At 34.4% G+C, this 14,805-nt stretch overlaps 1 protein-coding gene and 1 pseudogene across 1 annotated transcript; one reads left to right on the top strand and one right to left on the bottom strand.

Moving 5' to 3' along the window:
- Window positions 1-2,149: 2,149 nt before the first annotated feature.
- On the top strand, window positions 2,150-3,047 carry LOC132050946 (protein GAMETE EXPRESSED 1-like). The gene is made up of 2 exons (XM_059442272.1): window positions 2,150-2,419; window positions 2,675-3,047. The coding sequence occupies exons 1-2, from the start codon at window positions 2,286-2,288 to the stop codon at window positions 2,769-2,771; spliced, it is 231 nt and encodes a 76-aa protein (XP_059298255.1). The 5' UTR covers window positions 2,150-2,285; the 3' UTR covers window positions 2,772-3,047.
- Window positions 3,048-3,749: 702 nt separating this feature from the next.
- Window positions 3,750-9,454, bottom strand: LOC132048693 (ATP-dependent zinc metalloprotease FTSH 8, mitochondrial-like; annotated as a pseudogene).
- Between the last annotated feature and the right edge of the window lie 5,351 nt (window positions 9,455-14,805).

Below are 14,805 nucleotides of genomic sequence, written 5' to 3'. Positions count from 1 at the left end.
AAAATTAGTGAAGTATGTGATTAAATTTTGGAACTGGCGATAAGGTCAATTTGGAGCTAACATGAAAAATAATTTAGATTTGTATCTAATGCAGGGAAATTGTACCTCTTCTATGTCTATTAGGTTCATGACGAAAGGAAAGGTCACAAAGAGTGAAATAAATGTAATATCACACTTTCTATTCACATTCGATCTTACATTTCATTTTTTCTTCATAAATTCCAGTTCAAAGAATGTATATAACCATGCCCCGTAATAAGAGAATTTATTTGATCTTCAAACATGCTCAGCAAGATAAATTAGTGTATGATTGTGAGTAATTAGAGTTAAATCTTTCAAGAAAAGAGGGGCCCCAAAATGTTCTAAAAGCGCAAAAAAAAAGACAAAACCTTCAACACAAATACAATTATTTTCTTCCATTGATGATGTAAACAATTAGATTGAGGTTTTTTTTTTTTTTTTTTTCACATTTTCCCCAATTGTTTTTTTTTTCCCTGTTTCCTTTTTTTTTTTTTTTTTTTTTTTTTTGAAATTTTTTATTGGAGGTATTCTTTTTGTCAAATCTTTTTATAGAATGTGAAGAACATCATGAAAAGATGGCAACAATCATAAAAAGGATACATTCGATTACTAAATATTTGAATTTTAAAAAAGTTTGACATTGATATTCAATTACATTTTTTTTTGTTTGGCTGTGCGAACCACGGATTGGTATACTAGTTAGTGTATCTACAAAGAATTTAAAATATATATATATATATATATATATATATATATAAACTATTTCTTTTTTCTCAAAAAAGGTTAAAATAAATAAATAAATAATGAATGAGTGAAAGGAAACGACTACTAAAGGATGTGGTACAGTAGATGAAACTGCTCCTCCCTTAACCAGATCTCCGGTTTAAGAAAAACAAATTGAATTATATTTCTTTTAAAACACTAAAGGGAAGACAACTTATACCATAATCCCTCAGACGATGAATCGAAGTAACTAAAATCTCTGTTTTTATTAATCATAAAACCCACTGACATTCTTGCTATCATTAATAAAAAAAAAAAAGGTGCATCAAAACCTAAGATAATTTAAACATGGAAAGTTTTTTTTTGCGTTTAAGTTATGGAAATTTTTCCAAATTTTGTTGTTTCCTGATATATCTGTAGATTCCTATATTAAAATTATTTATGTCCTTTTCTTTTACTTCAAGTTCAAATTAAAGTATCATATATACATTCAAACACTTTTACTTCCTCGAAAATTTCTTCCCAGTCCGTCAAAACCCTTTATATACACTTGGTAAGAAGGAAAAAAAAAATATATAAGCTTTTTTTACTTTTGTGTTTCTCGAATTGCGGAGTTGTTGTGCACATTGAGAACAAAAATGGGTCGATTTCATATGCAAAAAAGGTTGATTTTGTTATTGGTTTTGGTGTCACAAAGTTCATCATCATGGGGTTTGTTCTTTTCAACTACAGCAACTAACAAGAATGATAAACAAGAACAACAAACTGATTCAGGCAAATACTCTTCAAAAAGCCAAATGATTAAGTTGATGTCTGAATTCTCAATGGAAGCTTTTGAGAATCAAAATGGACTTAAAGAAAAGATGTTAGTCCCTAAGTCTTGTTGGCAGAGAGCTTATCAGAGCTTAAATACTGTCTGTTCAAAGGCTCTTGCTGATGAAGAATTAAGATATATGTTTTATTGGAATTTATGTGATTGCTTCCACCAGCACACTGGAAAGTCCCCGTTGCCTCATTGTGATGCAAAATCACCAATGTCTGAATGTTTCATGGACTTAGACACTGATGTTTTGACAAGTTACTTAGTTCTTTCTTGAAACCCCTGCCATTTGCCATCAATTGGAGTAAGTTTTCATCTTTTTTTTTTTTTTTTTGGTTTGAATGAATTGAAGGAGATTCTTGGAGCAACGGGAAAAGTTCTCTGTGTGATCTATAGGTCACGGGTTCGAGCCAAGAAATCAGCTACTGATACTTGTGTGTTGTGTCAGGGTAGGCTGCCTACATCACACCCCCACTGAGATGCAGCCCTTCTATGGACCCTATGTGAACGTGGGATGTTTTGTCCACCGAGCTGCCCTTTTAGTGAAAGTTAATGAGTTGACTTCTTATGTTTTCTGTATACTAATATAATTGCAGGATGGATGCATGGAAGCATGAACTAGAGAGGTTGCTGAATAGTTTGAAGGATTCTGGTGAATTTGCTGAAGAAAAAATACAGAACATACTACAAGTAGGGGAGGATTAATTGCAGAGTAAAGCTGATGATATTGGGAATATTGATGGGCGATGGCCAAGCTTTGTATAAACAGAAACAACTTTTGGATGGACAATCTGAAGCTCTTGATGGCCTTCAACTCCTCAACAAACTTCGGTCTCAAGCACTTGAAGAGATCAGGTAAAAACCATCAAGGATTACTTGTGTGGTTATGTTCCTTGACGAATTTGAGTTTAAGTTATCTATATTGTTTACACCACGACTGTGTCTATAGCAGGCTACTACACTATATTGTCCTAGTTACTATATCATGGTTGGTAGGTAGGCTACTTGTTGCCGTAGGTCAACTTAACCTGACAGTGTAACAATTCTTTAGTGCACTCCAAGAATTTTGGCCACAATTGATGTAGTGCAATATCTTATACTCTTTTACAGGGAAACTCTGCAACAATTGGCTCAATTCGGGCACGAGCAACAAGAGGAGTTTCTTAGAAGGCAAAAACAACTCCAGCAAGCACATGACCTAGTTTAGATACGGAGATGCAGAGTGTGTGGGTTCAAAATGCGTCTTGGTTACATTCAAATTGAGTAAAAAGAATATTATGCGTCTAGGAAATGTGAGGGAATACTTATTGTAAAATATTCTCTACTTAAAATTTAGAAAATTACTACTTATCACTAGTAACGTACACACGATTTTACATAATCAGTGTCGGCCTAGCATCACAAATCAGTTAGTACACATGTTCAGATTTAGAACTGTGGGGTTTTAATATGACTTTACTTCCATCGTAAGTTGATGTTTACTTTGAATTATTTTTTCAAGCGATTCAATCAATCTATTGACTGTATAGTATGTTTTATAAGAAAAATATAATGTATATATGTATTCATTTAATTAAAAAGTTAGCAAAACCATGTTGGATGCAGGGGCGCATGTCGAGTTGCAGTGCCAGATTTATTCACATTTAGTACTTTTGATGCAGAGCATAAATTCTTTTATGCATGCATGTAAACTTATGCTCTGAATTCTTCTTCATATTTATGCATGCATGTAAAGAAGAAACTAAATACAGAATTTATGCGTGCATATAAGAAGAAACACAAGCTATATTAAATTTCACTTTTTTTTTTCCTGATAAATCATTCAAGGGGTACCCAAATTTGTGTTGCTAAACATCAGGGCTAGTAATTTTGACAATTTTCTAAAATATGAAGTAACTAGAAAGTCGCTACTCTGCATTGTCATTTACAAAATGTGAGCCCACGATTATACCAAGACAATCCCCTTGTTGCAATTCCTAACATATTTATGAATAAGCTTTTCACTTATCAGGAAAAGGAATCAAGAAACTTGACAAAAGAGAACTAGTCATTTTTTACCTGAATTAGAAACTCGAAGCTCGATGGAATAAAAAAAAGAAACTAAAAGCTGCACCTTTGCATCGAAATCCAATTTCCAAGCTGATTTCCGAACTTGATAGACATGCTTTGTACTTAGTTTTTTCTATTATCTTGTTAATATAATTCTTTTCTTCATTGCACCTTTCTTTACTAGATCGCATCCTTTAATTGCACATTTCCTAAGCATACCTTGTGCCTTTCTCTATTCTTTCTTGCGCTTTTTCACCTTTGACAACACTGACTGGGATTTCTTTAGTTTCTCCGTTCTCTTCTTCGAATCCTTGCTTGAACCAGTAATAGTTTGTGGGCTCACTACCCTCCAACGGGCGTTCACCCAATACCCCGACCAGATCTTCTTGATGAAGGACCTCCTTTTCAAGTAGCAATTCTGCAATGTGAGCTACATGTTCTCTGTGTTCCTTTATAAGTTTTAGAGTATGTTCATATGCCCTGGCTATCCATTCTCTAACTTCGTCGTCAATGAGCGCTGCCGTCTTGCTACTGTAGGGCTTTGATGTCTCAACTGTATCTTCCCTTTGCGGAAAAGAAAGAAGACCAACTTTGTCGCTGAAACCGTAGACTGCTACCTGGGCATATGTCATCTTGGTCACTTTCTCCAAATCATCTTGAGCTCCGGTTGAGATTTTTCCAATCAAAATCTACTTAAAATTCAGTAGTTAATATCCATATTAACATTGTTAAAAACTGATTTTAGTGAAAATTAAAAGAAAGCTGCTATTAATGATTTAAAGAGACTGCATTTTCATTAAGGTACATAGTGACTAGATCTTGTCCAACAACGGCGTATTATATGTGAAGTTTCGTCTTAGGTTATTCATTCTATAGAATGCAGAGTTGTTATATATGGCCTACTACATTGCACAGCTTTTCTTTGGGTTGAAAAGCAGAGAATTGAATATGACCAAACACATTCGGAATCATTTAGGAAGTATGCATTTGGGCATGTTACCCTGTAAAAGTTGGTGCATGACACTGTTTTCTTAAATACACCTAGAAAACTACTTATTCATGTTACTTATGACAGCAAAAAGGGTACCTAAAATAGTCGAGCATAACCATAACACAAGTAATTCACGTCATAAGGGATTCACCTTCTAGAGGCTAACTATTTCTTTAAGTTTAAGGGCAGAACAGATTATCAAAAAAAGGTGATTTCCTAAAGAGAATGTCTTTTTTTTTTTTTTTTTAATCAGATAAAAGTTTATATGTAAGGTACCAAGATGGTGCAAAACGATACACAAAACAACCTAGAACAAGAAACAAGACTTACATCCCTTCAAACAAATCTAGAAAATCCAAAACTTATGCACATTCACTGGAGAACTACGCTTACAAAAATAATATAGGTTGTGCATACACTTATTCCTAATTCTAGAAATATGATTCCTATGCCCTTCAAAACAAGCCTTGTTCCTTTCCAGCCATAAGGTCCAAAGGATGCACAATGGGATGGTCCTCCATAGTTGCTTCGACTTTCTGGGTACCCTTTGGGATTTCCATTCAACCAACAGGCTCCTCACAGTCTGTGCCATCACCCAGGATACACCACATATGCTTAAAAATAGTTCCCAACACTGTCTAGATACCTGCAGTGCAGGAAGAGATGATTTATTGTTTCCTAGGTTCCTTCACAGAGATAACATCTATTACATAAGCTAAAACCTCTTTTCTGCAAATTATCTTGAGTCAAACATGCCTCCCAAGTTGCTATCCAACCAAAGCATGCTACCTTTACTGGAGCTTTTGTCTACAAATCATCCTCCAGGGCCAATTATCAACTCCATCACCTGACTTCTTTATTAACAAATCATCGCAACTTTTAACTGAATTTTTTTCCCCTTCACCACTTTCCCAGATTTGCGGATCCACCTTCCTATGATCAATAGAGACGGAATTTAACTGTTCAAGTAGTAGACAGTAATCTTCAATCTCCCAATCATTCAAGTTTCTTCTAAGTTCAATATGCCATCCTGAATCTGAACAATAGTTCCAGCCTCGTTTATAGAACAATTGAACAGATTAGTGAATTTTGACTTAAGCTTTCCTCCCCTATCCATAAATCTGTCCAAAATTTGATTCTCTGGCCATTCCCGACTTCTAGTTTAGTATATCCTAAAAATTCTTCCCATAATTTACTACATCCTCTGTCCCAATTTTATGTGATACAATTTCGTCTTTAGTCTGTCCAAAAAGAATGATACATTCCTATATTTAGAAATAATTTAACTAAAAACTTCCCCTTGAACCCTTAATGAAATGATTTACAGCCACACAAATATACTATGGCTTGTTTTATACCACAAGTTTCAAAAATCTTCCTTTCTTTCTCAAAATCTGTGCCCAATCAAACTATATCACATTAATTGGGATGGAGGGAGTAATACATTTCCATATGCCTCACCTAGCATTCTTGTGTAAATGTGAAGGTCCCCACTCACCATTATTACCATAAATATCATTGATCAATTTCTTCCATATCTCATTCCCTTCCAGCAAGTACCTCCATAACCATTTAAGAAGCAAGCTCATATTGTGCAATTTCAAATTTCTCACACCTAGGCCTCCACCTTTTTTGTATTTAATGCCACTTGCCATTTGACTAAATGCAGATTTCTCTTACTAGCATTGCCTTCCCAAAGAAACTGATTTCTTATTTCCTAAAGAGAATGTCATAGGAATCATCTTGAAGTACAATGCAAGAATTATCCCAGACCTAGGAGTGGCAAACGGGCGGGTCGATTGATATGCAGGTAGAAAAACGGTTAAACAAAAGCGAATAAAATATCCGACCTGCCCATATTTAACACGGATAAAAGGGATTAACCTATCCATGATTTCAGGAATAGTCAGGTGTGAACACACTAAAAGCCAAATAAGTTTAGTCTCCCAGAAAACAACGACAACGCACCCAGTGAAATCCCAGAAAACAAGAACTCATGAAAAATAATAAGTAGAGAAATAAGTATTGATAATATGGATATCCACATTATCCATCTGGATATCCATTTTTAATGGATAATATCCATATTTGATCCATTTATAAATAGTCAGTTATCCAACCCATATCTAACGGGTCGGATTGGATGGTTACTAAATTTTTTTAACCATTTTGCCAGCCCTACCAAGACCATATAAGGAGACAACAACCTATTTTTTCACCCAATGGGGGGACGCTCTAACAGTCTTTGGCAGGAGTAGTTTGCATATGCATCCAGCATAATGAGATTTTTCCGAAAGATTAACTGATAGTGCTGTAGGGAAAACATGTGAAAGCAAGGAGACAGTTGATAAATTTACCTGCTCAGCAGCTCGTCCACCAAGAGTCATACATGTCATATCAAATAGCTGCTCCTTGGTCATTAAAAGATTTTCATTGTGAACATATTGAGCAAATCCTAGTGCTGCTGTACCACGAGGAATAATTGTCACTTTAAGTAATGGATCTGCATGTTCCAAGAACCAACCAGCAACAGCATGACCAGATTCATGATAGGCAATTGTCCTCCTTTCCAGCTTGCTTATGACCTGCAGAAAGCAAAAAATTCATAAATTATATATTCAAACATAAGGTTTTGCCATTTGCAAGTCTTAATAGAACCTACAGGATTGCAATTTATAACGGCATCTCAAGAAAAAAATGAGGAGGTTGGATACCTTGTTCTTCTCTAGACCACCAATCACCCTGTCTATTGCTGCCTCAAATGTTGCATTTTGATTTTGGTACTCTCACTCCTAGCAGCAACCAAAGCAGCTTCATTACAAACATTTGCAATGTCTGCTCCAGCAAATCCTGGTGTTAGAGCAGCAAGCCTCTGTGAATAGAGTGCTGCCTCTTGATCAATTTTCAACTTGTTCAGATAGATAGTGAAAATCTGTTCACGACCTTTTATGTCTGGTTTGTCAATTGTAATCTGGCGATCAAATCGACCAGGCCTTAACAAGGCTTTGTCTAATATATCAAGTCTATTTGTGCCCGCAAGTACAACTACCTCAGATGTGGTTGCAAATCCATCCAATTCTACAAGCAGTTGATTTAAAGTTCTTTCACGTTCATCATTTCCTCCAGAATAGCCTCCCCTCCCTCTTGTTCCACCAATTGCATCAATCTCATCGATGAAAATAATACTAGGTGCACACATGCGTCTTGCCTCCCGAAATAAGCTCTAACTCTAGCTGGTCCAATACCAACAAACATCTCCAAAAAATCTGAACCAGAAATAGAGAGGAAAGGTACACCAGACTCTCCGGCTGTAGCTTTAGCTAGAAGTGTCTTTCCAGTCCCAGGAGGACCCACTAAAAGAGCACCCTTAGGAATTGTGGCTCCTAACTCCTCGTATTTCTTGGGATTCTTGGGAAGTGGACAAACTCCATGATTTCTTGCTTAGCCTCGTCACATCCAGCCACATCCTTGAAGAAGACCTGTACCATAAAAGTGCCAACTGACGTTAATTTCCAACTAATCATGAAATAAGAAAAGACTGCTGGTTATTTTGAAACTGCACCAATAATGGGAACTAATTCGCACCTTGTTCTTTGCATTTTTGTCCATCTTCCTGAAATGCGCTTTACCAATATTAAGTATTCCCACGAACACCTCCAAATCCATATAATACATGATAGCTAGAAGCAATACTGTTGCACCAAACTTCATTGTTTCTGGGAGCCAATCCAACTCATTAACATATACCACAGGGACATAATTGTGAGGGTCTATTCCAGAGGCTTCTTGTGCTTCCTTAAGCTTCAGCTCAAATGACTCAACACTCCCAATGTTGAAATAGTATTTGTGGTGGCTCAGGTTTCTACTACCATTTGTAGGACCTTGAACTGTGTCATCACAAGTTTGATTATTACCAGGTGAATAACTCCTTATATAAACTGTGGCAACTTCTTTGTTAGCAACAACAATTCGATCAACGTGACCAGGTTCAAGGAGCTTGTTTTTGAACTCTTGGAAGCTAATCTGAGAATTTACATAAAACGAGGTATCCATGACAAAGAGAAAATACAACCATCTGATGAGAATAAGACAAACACTTCCCCCTCCCAGAAAATAGAATCCTCCTAAGTCACCACTGAAAAGAATTAACGTATAAAGAACTACATTGCTTCTTTAATTTCATAGCTACACTGTAATACCTTGAATAGTAGTTCTTCATCAATATAATCCACCTCGTAATATTATTACTTTTATAGATATCAATATAACCAATTAGATTAAGAAGAATATGTTTCCTCTGCAATCTAAAACTGAGATGCAAGTGTCACATGATTGAATGAAATAGCATGAGCACAAAAGCTTCTTTAAATGGCATTTGGTTTAAAAAGTTCTAATTTCGAAAACAGCCAAATGAAGTTGATTTCATCTCGAAGACCAACTCCAAACCGATTCTTCAAAAGAAAACTAAGAATTTCATCCATGAAAGTCCTAGCTTGAACACCCTCTATCCTAGTGTCCTCATTTACTGGTACGGTTTATTATTCTTTCATTTTCATTCTTCCACTAGGGAAATGAATGATTACATAAAATTGGCCATAACATTGATATCAGAAATATTACAATCAAGTCATATTGAACTCACACTCCTTTTAAGCATTAAACTCATCCTACCATAAAAGAAAAAGGAGCTGAAACAATGAGAGTTAGGAACAATACAACAAACTCGTTGGTTAAGAACTAACCTCGTGCTCAAGATGCTTCAGGAGTAATATTGACGACAGAACAGAGCCAAAAAATAGCAACACAAGTATATAGTGATATTTCTTCATGAAGTTCTCTATCGGTTTCCGTATTCACTTGCACTTTCCCCTGCCAAAGATTAAACCAAAGAAAAAAATTTCACCATAAACAAGCTAAAAGGGAACAAAACATTTAAAAAAAAAAAAAAAAAAAAGTGGACATCATGTCAGGAAATGTTACTTATCACTTATTCCATACATCAAGGTTTTCACACTAATAAAGTTTACACATGTGGTTCTCAATAGTATACAAGCACTTTTACACCATTGTTAAGACATAAGAGGCCACACAATATTGTGCCGCCTCTTCTTTTTTTTTTTCCTTGAAAAAGAGGCAATGCAAAGTGCATAATATCAATATGCACTACTTACTACTTTTTCAGTTCAGGAACTCTTAAAAGAAACAGCAATTGCAGTAAATTAGAATACACAATATCTCAACCAGCTTACTGAAAATAGGCAATTTGAATCCCTAAAAGTATCTCTTAACCGATTTCTTACTAGTTTTGCACAAAGTTCTATAACCAATTTCTTGTATAAAGTACATCTACACATTTTCTTCTAATATTAATCTCGATCTCGACTGTTATCTGTAATAATACAAAGTTTAATATAAATCTAAATACACTAATGATATCAAAATCCAATGTTTTTATATATTAGCTCACTTCAAATCATTTTAACTCCATCATTATGTTCTCTAACATCAAATGCAACTGATCAATGATAATTAAACAGGAATAAGGGGCTAATTTATTTTTTTTGTCACTTTAAAATCAATTAACTTATGACTGGTCATTCAAAAAATAAATTTGGCTGAAAATCCATTAAAATCTGACTAAAAATACATTTGGGCATGTCAAAATTAGCTAAAATGCCAAATATGACTTTACATGTTAGCAACTAGAGACAAATATTTACCCACTAAAAAAAAAAAAAAAAAAAACCGAAAACCCCAAGACAAAATTTACCAACTAAGAGCCAAATGGTTAAACTTAAAGACTAATTTGTTAGATATTTACAATTTCAGTATATGCTTGACTTACAAGCTAGAAGATTACTGTACTGTAATTATAAGGTAAAGGGTGCTAGTTTATTAAGTATTTATTATTGAAAACCTAGTCACATATTGACCATTACTATGTGAGATTTGATGAACTTACCTGTAAATGTTTGCAGAAATAGCCTTGGCTTGTTGAAGGAGTTGGCGGGGCCAAAGAGACTCTCCAATTTGGTATATTTTTAGTTGGATCAATATTTTAGTTTTAGTTGTTGATTTTGAAAAAGTCACATTTGGCATTTTAGCTACTTACTCCGTTGCGCTACATGTGACATTATTTTGATAATATACTTTTATAGTATTAAAACATAATTACTTTAACACTTTCCACTTAGCTTTTACACCCAATTAAATAATACGCCCTCCGTTCTAAAAAAAATTGTCTTAGCTTGATTTAGATTTTAGTTAAAAAATAAATGAAGACTTTGAAACGTATTTTCTAAAAATGTTTTAGATATTTTGTTTTCGTAAATCATCGTCGTACATATCGTATGTCGTCCACTCTTCACTAACACCTCAAGCGACTTTTGTTCCATTTTTAGACCCGTGTTAAATCGACGTTTCATTTAGCGTTTTTCGAGTTAGAAAATTGTGTGACCTTCACACAAACAGCGCGTGAAGAGCTTAATTTTACGATTTTTTTATATTTTTTTATGCTTCTTCTTCCTTCTCTTTCATTCCAACACTTCCTCCACCATAAACCATCAACTTGCCACCGCAACACTACCTCCTCGTACAAGTTTTCCGTATAACAGCTGATAACAAATTGACAAACCCTTCCACTACAAATTAACAAATCGTACACCACCACCGGCTAAAATTTTTTTTTCACCGTGCAATAAGTTCCTCATCAAACCTGTACTCTCCAAAATCATTCAAACAACTTTGATTCTCAACCAAACTCCCGAATACATCATGAACAAGTTCTTAATGCTCTTAAGAACAATATTTAGCGCACCTAATTAATTTAATTATTTTCTCTTTTCCGAGCTTCTAAGCTCCTTCCATTGAGGTCACATTTTTTTTTTCTTTTAAAACACGCCTTCCCCACCTCGCAATTTTTTTCCCGAATGTAGTATATCTATCAAGAAGAAAGCCGAAGCCGCCATTGTCAAGCTCAAAGCTTCCAATTTGAATTTTCTAGTTGCCTCAAACGGCTCCATTTTTAGTGGGTGATATCTCAAAAGAATCGAACGTCGTGAGGAGTTCGAATCCGAAATTTGGTTCTATTTGGTGAGATTGAGGAACTCGCCATTAACGTAACTTAAAGCTTCAAATTGGAAAATCAATTTCCGAATCGAGGACTGCAAAACAAAAAAATAATGAATTGGGGCTATAGATTAGTGCCAAATTTTGAATTATATGCTTTCAAAATGAATCAAAATCTAATGAAACAAAAAATAAAAATGGAGCCTTTAGAAGAAAAAAATGGTGCGCAGTAGCAGAGGTGTAGAAAGGGGAAGGAGGTTGGGCGGGGGGGGAGTGGTTTAGAAAAGTAGGTAATTTATTTATTTATTTTGGTGAAAAATAATTTTTTTTCCTTTTTATCTTGTAATTGTTTTTTAAATTATTATTTTACATCCAATTGCCACATGTCCGGTTTTAATTAAGTCACCGCCACGTCATTCGCGAGTGGATGACACCCATTTTGCAATTTTTTAGTCGATTTTATCATAAAAGTTGTCTAAATGAAACATCGCCCACCCTATGGTCTAAACGAACAAAGGTCACTGGTTGCCTGCCGAAAAATCCCGACGACCATGAGGTCATACGGGAGGCCTTTTAGCTACTTACTCGCGCTTACATGTGACATTATTTTTGATAAATATACTTATAGTATTAAAACATAATTACTTTAACACTTTCCACTTAGCTTTTACACCCACCTAAATAATACGCCTCCGTTCTAAAAAATTGTTTTAGTTTGATTTAGCAATTTGTGAGTTTAAAAAATAAAACGAAGACTTTTAAATGTATGGTCCAAAAACAAGTCTTAGATATTTGTTTGGCCGTAAATCATCTCATAAAGTTCAATTGTTTAAATATAAATCACACAATTTTTGGGACATACTAATATAGGCAGACATTTTTTTGGACGATGAAAGATAACCAATGCATGCAGCTGTGATTATTAACTTGCTCAAAAATAAAAGAACATGTAAAAGAAATCAATCGATTCAATATCTACTATAGGTGTACAAAGAAAAAAAAATTTAACCATGTATAAACAAAGATTTTTTTCCGTTTTGGCGGCCGACGAACCCCTGGCCTTATGTGGCTCCGCCCCTGAGTACAACATATTCACAAGTTCCGAAAGTTCTAACCACATGAATGTTATAACATGTATATGACCATAAGTCCCAGAAGTCCTCATAGTTACATGACTTTCCCATCAAATTCCATAAAAGTTTAGTGTCAATTGTAATTTTGAAGCAACTAAACAAAAGTACTTAAAAATTAATTTAGTGACTTTTGTGAAAAGAATATCTCAAAATTGAACTGTTATTTGAAAAATTAACTCCAGAAATAAGGCATTTCATACATTTGCTTGAATCTGCTTTGAGAAATTGAATCATCATAACACACACTATAATTTGCAAAAGATTTTTTCTATTTTTTTTTCTTTGAACCCTTGCTTGTTGAAATTTTTAAGAGATTTGACATAAAACCAAAACTTGTAATGAGGCGTATGTTTATATGATCGTTATTATTTGAGACATATTCCCCCCCCCTCCCACCATTTTTTTTTTCTTTTTGATATAGTAGGTTTGCGTAAACAGACAAAAGCAGTGCATGGGTTTTCGGTTTCTTTTCTGCTTTTTATCAAACTTCGATTCTATTATGGTTTCGTTTTTTTTTTTTGAGTGTGACACGAACACCGAAAACAAACTAGTTCGGTTCGGTTCGGTTTTTTCGGTTTTCGGGATTTTTCAATTTTGCTTTTTGATATGATATTAGGAAGCGATTCCATTTACCCTAATTCATATTCTCAAAAGCAATAAAACATAAACCGACAAATTGGAAATCAAAATAAAAAAAAAAGATACACAAGAACAGAAAATCATAATCATAATATAGGATTACTAGATGTTATATACATACAGTAAGAATAATTAAGAAAACACATAAAGGACATACATTAATCCTAAAGACACATCCTAGTCCACCTTTTTTTTTGTTAAGGATATTTGATTTTCAACCGAAGTGAAAAATTAGATACAAAAGAAAAGAGCATTACAATTGGTTTTTTCGCTTAAACTTAATAAGCCCGACTATTTAAATTTTTTTAGCATGTACAAATTTCTCCGTTCTTCGGTTCGGTATCATCAAAGTTCGGTTCCGGCTATTTTTCGATTTTTTTAGCGAACACCGAACACCAAACCAAACTAGTTCGATTAGATTCTTTCGATTTCGTCGTTTCCGCCGTCCGATTTTTTCGATTTTCGATATTTACGCCTAAATTTCCTGGGCCCAAGAAATATGCCTTAATGAGACACTGTTTTCCAGCTCCATTACGTAGCAAATGTCAGGAGTATCTTCCTAAAACGCTATATACAGATGGAGACTTAATTACCAACTTCGAATTTCATATTTTAATGTTATCATAAGTTTAATCCTACAATGTACTTTCCTTTCAAGTTAGCCACACTGATTGTTAGATTGATGATGTCATCGGAAGTTCTAGCCCGTATGTATCTATATGTGTAGTAGGATAATAGGATTAAGTTATGTAAACTGAATTAATTATTTCCACAAATTATCAATGTAATTTTGGAATATACTATAGCGGTCACTTATCATTTATTTTGAAGTAAGTAATTATTAGTCAATACATTGCCTAAATGGCCTGATTATATAAATATTTTTTTGGGCCATAATGCATAGACATTAAACTCAATTGGGTGATCAACTTTTACGCTTTAATAGGTTGTCTAACGATTCATTTGTTGAATTTGGAGTATCCTTTTTTTCTCAGGAGTGGGACTTTTTTTTCTAACCTTTCATGTCCCACTGGTATTAATTAGATTATTAAAAGAACGCCTAATTTTTTAATAGTAACCCGTAAATTATTGGGCACTATTTTAATTTCTGATTGGCACTCTTTAATTTCTGTCATCTTCTGGTGTCATTTATTTCATTATGCTCATTTTAGTTCGTGATCCCAAGTTTGATTGGTTGTTTGAATTGAGGTTACAATAAATTTGGAAGAAAATAGGTTTATGGGCTAAGGTTTAAGAAGAATTCTTCTGTTAAAGTGTCATAGCGGAACTATTAGTAGCTAATGTAAATGAGAGTCCAAGGGGACATACGTAGTGAATGTTCAGAGCTGTTTGACGCTTTC

The sequence above is a fragment of the Lycium ferocissimum genome, chromosome 3 (genome assembly GCF_029784015.1).
Source record: "Lycium ferocissimum isolate CSIRO_LF1 chromosome 3, AGI_CSIRO_Lferr_CH_V1, whole genome shotgun sequence".
NCBI lineage: Eukaryota > Viridiplantae > Streptophyta > Magnoliopsida > Solanales > Solanaceae > Lycium > Lycium ferocissimum.
Note: the sequence above shows the minus strand (reverse complement) of the source record. Positions and strands in the feature narration are given on the sequence as shown.

Coding starts and splice junctions, on each gene's coding strand:
- LOC132050946 (XM_059442272.1), top strand. CDS start 2,286: ATGATATTGGGAATATTGATGGGCGATGGCCAAGCTTTGTATAAACAG. Junction 2,420..2,674: donor CAAGCACTTGAAGAGATCAG/GTAAAAACCATC, acceptor ACTCTTTTACAG/GGAAACTCTGCAACAATTGG.